Source organism: Nansenia antarctica, assembly GCF_963989245.1.
Source record: "Nansenia antarctica genome assembly, chromosome: 19".
In the NCBI taxonomy this organism is placed as follows: domain Eukaryota; kingdom Metazoa; phylum Chordata; class Actinopteri; order Argentiniformes; family Microstomatidae; genus Nansenia; species Nansenia antarctica.
In genome coordinates, this window is record NC_137692.1 from 21,851,254 (window position 1) to 21,860,775 (window position 9,522).

At 46.4% G+C, this 9,522-nt stretch overlaps 1 protein-coding gene across 1 annotated transcript in view; it reads left to right on the top strand.

Annotated features, from left to right (window-relative positions):
- The window catches only part of pcsk2 (proprotein convertase subtilisin/kexin type 2), a gene marked incomplete at both ends in the record, with an annotated part of 43,718 nt that extends 34,526 nt beyond the window's left edge, over positions 1–9,192 (top strand). Inside the window, 3 exons of the mRNA XM_080549048.1 lie at positions 641–741; positions 3,700–3,927; positions 8,700–9,192. Coding sequence (XP_080405174.1) covers positions 641–741; positions 3,700–3,927; positions 8,700–9,192 — 822 coding nt within the window. The remainder of the gene's footprint in view (positions 1–640; positions 742–3,699; positions 3,928–8,699) is intronic.
- Between the last annotated feature and the right edge of the window lie 330 nt (positions 9,193–9,522).

A 9,522-nucleotide genomic window follows, 5' to 3' on the forward strand; every position in this document is an offset into this window, starting at 1 on the left:
GATTCCAGAAATACATGTTGGCTGCAGAGGGAGCTGGGGGATTCCCTATCTCCCTCAGCTTACTGAGTTCACATCTCTCATTATCATTGATTAAGCTCCACATTACAACTCAGATGTTTATTGACGCAGGGATGATTAGTGGCATTCTCATCTCATCGCCTCTCCTCTCCTTCTTAAAGTTTCTAGCTGATTGCTATAACATACGGAGCCCCCCTGGGGTCACATGGTAGAACAAATTTATTTGATGTGTGAATCCGTTCCCTCTGTTTAGTAATTCGTTCCCTCGGTTTTAGTAGGTAGTAGTTTGTTAGGGTTAGGGTTAGGGTTAGGGTTAGGGTTAGGCCCTACGAGCCAGAACGATCGCAAGGATTAGGGTTAGGGTTAGAATCCTTGCGATCGTTCTGGCTCGTAGGGCCTAACCCTAACCCTAACCCTAACAAATTACTAAATCGAGGGAACAAATTACTAAACCGAGGGAACGGATTACTAAACCGAGGGAACAGATTTACTAAATCGAGGGAACGGATTAATAATTAATTAATTAATTAATAAACATTTTCTACCATGTGACCCCAGGGGGGCTCCGTAATAACAAACTACTGACAACACATTTCCTTTGTGTTTCTCTGTGTTCTGCTAGGCCACCACAGACCTGTATGGGAACTGCACTCTGCGACATTCTGGAACCTCCGCGGCGGCTCCGGAGGCAGCTGGAGTCTTTGCCTTGGCGCTCGAGGCTAAGTATGTTCTACATTACATTTACATCATTTAAGTCATTTAGGAGATGCTTTTTTCCCCAAAGCAACTAACAATAAGTACATATCATTTCGTCTTCTAAGTAAGTGAATGAATTAAACAGTCAGCGTAAGTAGAACCTGCAAGTGCCATCGGCAGTCACGGTGCTAGAGAAAGGATTTTTAAATTTTATTTAAAACGTTAATGAAGGGGATTAAGAGCACAGGTGTACCCTAAAGAGATGGGTCTTTAATCTATAGCGGAAGCTAGGTAGTAGAGTTAAGGTGTAGCCTAAAGAGATGGAGGTCTTCAGGAGGGACAGTTAAGGTGTAGCCTGGAGAGATGGAGGTCTTCAGGAGGGACAGTTAAGGTGTAGCCTGGAGAGATGGAGGTCTTCAGGAGGGACAGTTAAGGTGTAGCCTGGAGAGATGGAGGTCTTCAGGAGGGACAGTTAAGGTGTAGCCTGGAGAGATGGAGGTCTTCAGGAGGGACAGTTAAGGTGTAGCCTGGAGAGATGGAGGTCTTCAGGAGGGACAGTTAAGGTGTAGCCTGGAGAGATGGAGGTCTTCAGTCTGCAGCGGAGGACAGGTAGTGACTCTGCAGTCCTGACTGTGGTGGGAAGCTCATTCCACCTGGAGCTCCAAGAGCTCCAACGTCTCTCGACAGAGAAGAGCCGTGTCTGAGCGTAGCGACCACTATGTCCTCGGAGATGGTGTTGCCATTTGGCCAGCAGAATTGAATCTGGTGTGAGCTTCAATCAATCTTGTATTCAGATAGATACTGCTAGAATGAGCTACGGCTAGAATGACCGCCGTCTGATCCAGGATGCAAAAGACATTTTCGTCCCTGCACTGAAAAACTAAATAAATGTCAACATTGTTGAAAATCAATGACACACTCGCTAGTCAAGCCAAAATATTGCAATCACAATGGATTCGGTGAGTAATCGGCTGAACTGATTGTTACAATATTCAAGAGATGTGTAGACATTAGCTCTGTGAGCTTAAAAAAATGCATAGAAATCGCTGGTCAATCGGCAGAGAGATTAGCCACGGTGATTTGGCAGATCAATCAATACATTGTGCTGGAAAACCTTCTTAGTGCATACAGGAAGTGGTGGGTGGTGGTGGTGCTCATTTGGAATTTCCTGTCTTTTGCGGCTTTTGGCAAGCCTAGACAATGTGAAATATGTCTGTGAAGAGAATAATGCAAACTTTAGGAGGAATACATCAGACGTGATGCTCTGTGGTACTGTACTCTCCTCCTCTCCCATTCAATCCCACTCACTCAGATGGTCCTTTACAGTGGTGGACTCAGGCTGTTTGAAGGGCAGGGGCGAAAAGAAAAAAAGGGCACCTACTGCACAACATGGGACCCCATCAGTGCACATGGTCAAGTTTAGACCATTGGAAGGGAAGCCAATAGGGCACATCCTCAAATTTTGCCACTCAAAAGGGCATTTTTGCCACTCAAAAGGGCACTTAAGAGAGACGTTTTTCAACCTGGGGCGGTCGCCCCCCCTGCCCCCCCCCCCCCCCCCCCCCCTTGAGTCCGCCAGTGGTCCTTTAGCCACGTTGAGAGAGAGAAAGAGAGAGAGAGAGAGAGAGTGATATTCTTCTCCTGCTATTAACCGGCGGTGGCAGAGAGCAGGGCTGTGTAAAGAGACACGTTTGCTTAACACAAAATGATGATGTCGCTATCCTGAGCAGAGGAAGCAGATGCTAGACCCTTGTCTGAAGGTAAATAGCCAGTGTTGCTATTGGAGCGTTGTGGCGGAGATCCTTTTTTTACTGCCCAAGCGCACTTAAACTGTGTGGTGAGCAGTGGCAGTGAGTCACAAGAGAACAAATGTGTTATCACACCATGGGGAAGAGAGAGAGACACAGCCAAGCCCAGCTAGCCAACTGTCTCTCTGAGCAGATTGCCACACGCCATGTTATGCTGCATCACCAGCAAAGTCTTATGGAAGAAAGATCTGATGCCGTTCATCTGTTTTATGAAATGTACCAGAATCTACAGTACGGTACTCAACCTCTAAAATCACATCGTTGTCATTTCCATGCAACGTGATACTTAGACGGGGATATTTCTGTTCACATGGTAGAAAAAAAATATTTGATGTGTGAATCCGTTCCCTCGGTTTAGTAATTCGTTCCCTCGGTTTAGGTTTAGGTTTAGGGCCTAACCCTAACCCTAATTCGTTAGGGTTAGGGTTAGGCCCTACGAGCCAGAACGATCGCAAGGATTAGGGTTAGGGTTAGAATCCTTGCGATCGTTCTGGCTCCTAGGGCCTAACCCTAACCCTAACAAATTACTAAACTGAGGGAACGAATTACTAAACCGAGGGAACGGATTACTAAACCGAGGGAACGAATTACTAAACCGAGGGAACAGATTTACTAAATTGAGGGAACGGATTCACACATCAAATATTTTTTTGCTACCATGTGACCCCAGGGGGGCTCCGTAAAAATGTTCACCTATTCTGTGAAACAAAGCTTTCATAGCATCGTGAAGACGAATAGAAAAGATGAGTAGACATCTTGTACAGCACCAGTCTAAGTTAAACATTGTAGTCATGCGTGTGGACAGCGTGTGGACATGATATCCCTTATTAGTAAGAAGGCACCCAGTAGTGGTCGATCAGTGTGTAGTAATCACAGACAGATGGACGGTATAGGATGGACAGACGGACAGACAGACAGGCTTCTGGAGGGGTGTCCAGAAATATAGCCCGGGTGAGCTCCTCAACCAGGTCTCGGGGTGGTAAAAGGGTAGCCCCTCGGCCCCCGAGCCTGGTGGACTGGAGAGGAAACAACAACCCATACGCCGAAGAAGAAGAAGACAGATTATAGGTCTCTCTCACCTATAATATGCAACTAACCCTATCACTTTCTTACCTCCCCTTCCCCTCTCTCGTTGTGTCTCCCCCTTTTCCCCCCATTCCCTCATTCTCTCCCCCAGCCCTAACTTGACATGGAGGGATATGCAACACCTGTCAGTCCTGACATCCAAGAGGAACCAGCTCCATGACGACGTGCATCAGTGGCGGAGGAACGGCGTGGGTCTGGAGTTCAACCATCTGTTCGGCTACGGCGTGCTCGACGCAGGGGGCATGGTCAAGATGGCCAAGGAGTGGAAGACTGTTCCCGAGCGCTTTCACTGTGTGGCAGGATCTGTGCAGGACACCCAGTAAGTAAACAATGATGATAGGAATGATCCAAAATAGAGATGAATTGTATTTTTTTGGGTGCGTATGTTATAGCAATGCTATTACATTGAATAGAGTTTGTACCAAACATTTTGGTAGAGGTGGGCAACATTTACTATTGGACCAACCCAGAGCAACTGAATTGTTCTCAGTTCACCAGGTCTTGAACATTGCAGCAATTAGGGCCACATTGTCTCCCTCTGACAACAACAGGCCTCTGGGTAATGTAGTCCTTTGATTACAGTCCCACCATCTGGTGTGTACTGTGGAGGGAACCCTCAGAGTTTGGTTGCTTCACCGCCTGCTGCAGCTGCATTTGTCTCTGGTGCCTATTGGTCTCGATTATTTCCTTCTCTCCTCTCGTTTCCTTCTCCACCCTCTCTCCCCTTCCCAATATCCCCTCCCATCCCTTCTCCCCCTGTCTCTGCAACTGTGTACCCCCTACCAATCGAATCAGCCTGTCCCCATTGTCCCCCCTCAGTTTCTGTTCCTCTCAATAATTGGACCACCTCACAACGTCCAATGCTGTGGGTGCCTTGGCAACACTGTCAGTTAGAGTGGACGGAGAGAGAGTGAGAAGAGAGGGAGTGAGAGAGAGAGAGAGAGAGAGAGAGAGAGAGGGAGGAAGAAGGAAAGAGAGAGAAAGAGAAAGGAAAATTGCACCCCAGTTTCCCTTCTTAATCAGTGCAACACAGCAGAATGACAATTACCTTGTAATAAAGAATGTGTGTGCATACGTGTACGTGTCAGTGCATGCGTGTGTGTTCCAGTGATTGTGACTCGTCACAAACCGGACCGCACGATCATGACAAAAGAGAGAGACGCCCACAACCTAGTAAACTAACAAACGATTTATTAGCAAAAAGAATAACATAGGAAGAAGATATATGTGTGTGTAATAAAGTAAAGTCAGTAGTGTAGGTAAGTGCATGGAGTGGAAAGGTGTGTAGGTGTAATGTTGTATGTTATAGAAACAGACCTACGGTATGTTGTGTTTAACATAACTGGGATGATGATGTCCTTTTTATAAGAGAAGTTATGTTGTTTGTGATTCAGACGCTGGAAATACACAAGTGTGGTGGAGACTATAATACAGTATATCTAGTTTAGAATGGAGTGCAAATCTTATTTTTTTGTAATGTTAGTTTTTGCTTTGATGAATGTTGCAGGACACTCTCAACACTCTCATGGCCAATGCACACGGCGTGCGATTTTGTCGCACGACAACATTCGATTCTCAGCCTGCCTGGTCCGACTTTGTTGGTGTGAATTGAGAATCGAATGTTGTCGTGCGACAATATCGCATCACACGCCGTGTGCATTGTCTCATTCAAAACAATGGAATCGAATTCGGCGGTGCGACAAAATCGCACGCCGTGTGCATTGGCCTTCATGCCCATGTCTCAGTTTCAAAGAGTAGCAGTCCCCGTTGTGACAGAGCAGTAATTACAGCAGGGAACATAGAATTTAGAATTTAGCAGACGCTTTTTAATCCAAAGCAATTTACAATGACAGATTACAGGGACATTCCCCCTGGAGTAACTGAGGGCTAAGTGCCTTACTCAAGGGCACACTAGTGGTGGTGTTTCAGGCGGGATTCTTCAACCGGTTCAACTTACTATCCACTACTAGACCACCACTACCCTAAACATCATGACTGGAGGGCTCCTCTGATGATGGAGAATGTATTTATGTGCACACACATATACAAACACACACACACACACGCACACACATCCACTGCCCAACGTCTATCTTTTGGCCCAGTTAGCTGAGTTAGAACCAGTGGTATAGTCTAGTTTTTTCTAGTGGGTATACTGTGATTTTTCCCTCCCAGCCTCATATCGTTCATTTTGGAACACCATAAAAATACATCTGCGCTCCCTGTCTAACGTTATATATCTAACAATACATGTTATAAGGTCCCAATGGTCCAAAAGTCAAGTGCTTCGTAACACAGACGGGGTGAATTTTATGAATGAAAGGGTGAAAGTTCTGTCATAAAACGCTGTTACGTATCCTCACACATTTTTAAGTGGGTATACAGAAATCCTTGACCTTTCCTAGTGGGTATACGGCGTAGTCCTGCGTATCACGTAGACTACACCACTGGTTAGAACACCTCATTATCTGTCCTGCTACCTCGTGGGCTGTCCTTGGCTTGGTTTGTTTAATCCCCGCTGGTCCTCTCAGGCTAGTCTGTCTCTGTCTTCTCTGGCTAGTTTACTGAAGGCCTTCATTATCGTCACACATTATCTGATGGGATCTGTACACCTGCTGTTAAGGAAAATCAATTTTCCAGCAGCAAATTTTTTCGACACACATTCACTCACAGACGCACACACCTACACGTACACACACATACACACACACAACCTGCTTCTTTGGGATGAAGGTTGCTGTCATCACAGTATCACAGCAGAAGCAATATTCCTCTCGTCTCTGGGTGTGTCACGATCTGGTGACATTTCCACAAGAGACGTGGCCATCGTCACGACAATGGTCACAGTTCGCTTCATTCGTTTCCCCAGCTGGTCTGCTCAGCTGAAATGCATTCAGTTTTTTTTTCGCTCTGCAGCACGACACAGTTCTATCTATACATCATCATGCAGATGCATAGTGGATGGATACCCATCTCACAGAGATCGATGGGAGTGCAGCTTGATACTTTCCACAATGCTAAAATCTTTAACTGAAACCCGAAATGTATTTGGAATTGATCAAATGTTTCACTCATTTTCATTATGAATTATCTGGCAAGAAAACCAAAGTCCAAAACCAAAGTCATCAAAGATTATTGAAATCCATGTGCTGTATGTCAGAATCCCAACTCTGAGTACCCACCACATACCTCTTGTTTTCAGGTTAAATCACAGGATCTGCACTGGATATACTCTAAGGCACACCCTGAGTCATAAAGACCCACAGAATCACTGTTTAGCACTGGACTTCAAAACCCCAGCAATCCTATGTGCTCATCATAGTACTCTAGCGATATACTATATAATCTCTCTGGCTCCCTTCTCTCTCTCTCTCTCTCTCTCTCTCTCTCTCTCTCTCTCTCTCTCTCTCTCACACACACACTCTCTCCATCCCTCTCTCTCTCCCTCCCTCTCTCTCTCTCTCTCCCTCCCTCTCTCTCTCTCTCTCTCTCTCTCTCTCTCTCTTCCTCCCTTCTCTCTCTCTCTCTCTCTCACACACACACACACTCTCCCATATCTCTCTCTCTCTCCATCCCTCTCTCTTCCTGTGTTTAATCAGAGAGCAATAGCAGTAATCGCATAAAGAAGTGGCCTCTATACCTCTAATAATGCCATTAGGTCCACTTACTACTGCAGGGTAGCAGGGTAGTAGTCCACTACTGTCCTGTCAGGCTCTCTCACCCTCTCACCACAAATAGATGGAGTCAGCAGCACTGTACCAGAGAGAGAAAAAACACAAAACAAAGCCTGCTCTTACAACCGAGGCTGACCATTCTCCTCTCAAGAAGGCTATTTGTCCAACCCAGCTCTGTCATATTGTGAAAAGAGAGAGAAAAAAAGGTAATAGAATTCTCTAGATGGTTCCATAATGGCTGATATTGCTAGGCCCTTCACCCCAGGTGGGTGTTCAGTTGGAAGGCTGAAGACAGAGTGGTCTGGTACGCTTTACTTTGAACAAAACGTGACGTTAGAATTATAAGGTTCTATCTCCATTTTTGTCAAAATTAAGTTTTTTACATAATCTGATCCATTAGGTGTTTATTAATGCCTGTGTGGTGTTATTTTTAAAATGTTGACATTTTTTAGTTAGTAATTCATAAAATACAAAGGTTCCATCTCACAGAACATAATGGAATGTAAAAACTTTGACGCTCAATATCTCTGAACTGCCCTAAACGGAGATAGAACCTTATCATTCTAAGCTCACGCACTGTTATTTCAAGGCGTGAGAAAGAAAGCCTCTCTATAGAGTTTCATCCCAGTCTTTCTTATACTGCTCTGCATTCTCGTTCTCAGAGAATTATTGAACACTGATTCGTTTGAATTGTCATCACACTAGACACTTGTTCAAATTGAGTTCAGATATTAATCAAAGAATGTTTCAGCCCAGTGGCTCTCGCTGGGAACAAAGATAGCGACATTGTCACTGATGTCGCTTGATGAGCAAAACCCTGCTGATGTTGCCGTGAAGCAGGGCATTCATATATCAACAGCACCCTTTACACACTCAGATTGTGATCTAATGAGTTTACAGAAGCCTATTGATTTGAGCTCTGTGCTTCCCTATATACAACTATGATACAAGTCAATGTCTTCAAAGGTAGTAAAACAGGGAGACAACATCTCACAACATCTGCCTGCCAAAACAGAGGGTAAACCAACCCCACTCTTCTACAGCTTAATCATTTGATGGGAAAGAAAGCTAGCATTCTGTCATTATTGTTTTTACATGTGGGAGGGAGATCAGAGAGACAGAGAGAGAGAGAAAGAAAGAGCACGCCCCAGTGCTCAGTCAGGTTCTGATGAGTTTCTCTATCTAGGTCAGGTAATAGCTGACGCTCTCAGAGAGAGAGAGAGAGAGAGAGAGAGAGAGAGGGAGAGAGAGAGAGGCCTGGTGAATACTCTGCTGGATGAGTATTATTATGTATATATTATGGGAGAATAACGGACGAACACTCCCTTCTTTCTCTTCTCTTTTTCCTTCCCTTCACCCATTTCTCCCCTCTTCTTCTCCTCATCCCTCCCCCCCCCCCCCTCCTCCCTCCCTCCAGTAAAATCCAGTCGGGCGACAAACTGATCCTGGCCATCGACACGGACGCCTGCCAGGGGAAGGACAACTTCGTCCGCTACCTGGAGCACGTGCAGGCGGTGGTCACGGTCAACGGCAGCCGCCGCGGCGACATCAACGTCAACATGACCTCGCCCGTGGGCACCGTGTCCATCCTGCTGAGCCGCCGGCCCCGCGACGACGACGCCAAGGTGGGCTTCGACAAGTGGCCCTTCATGACCACCCACGCCTGGGGCGAGGACCCCCGCGGCACCTGGGTCCTGGAGGTGGGCTTCCAGGGGGACGAGCCGCAGAGGGGCGCCCTGAAGGAGTGGACCCTCATGCTGCACGGGACGCAGAGCGCCCCTTACATAGACCAGATAGTGCGCGACTACCAGTCCAAACTGGCCATGTCCAAGAAGGAGGAGCTGGAGGAGGAGCTGGACGAGGCGGTGGAGAGGAGTCTGAAGAGTCTGCTGAGTAAAAGTAAAAACTAACCGCCCCCTGTTTGTTTTATGCATGCCAGGTGCCGGGTTTTCTCTCTCTCGCTCTCTCTCTCTCTCTCTCTCTCTCTCTCTCTCTCTCTCTCTCTATCTATCTATGTCTCTCTCTTTCTCACTCTCAATCTTTAGAAATCTATAGAAAACTGTCTCTCTCTCTCTCTCTCGCTCTCTCTCTCTCTCTCTCTCTCTGTCTCTCTCTCTCTGTCTCTCTCTGTCTCTCTCTCTCTCTCTGTCTCTCTCTCTCTCTCTATGTCTCTCTCTCTGTCTCTCTCTCCCTCTCTCTCTCTCTGTCTATGTCTCTCTCTCTCCCTCTCTCTCTCCCTC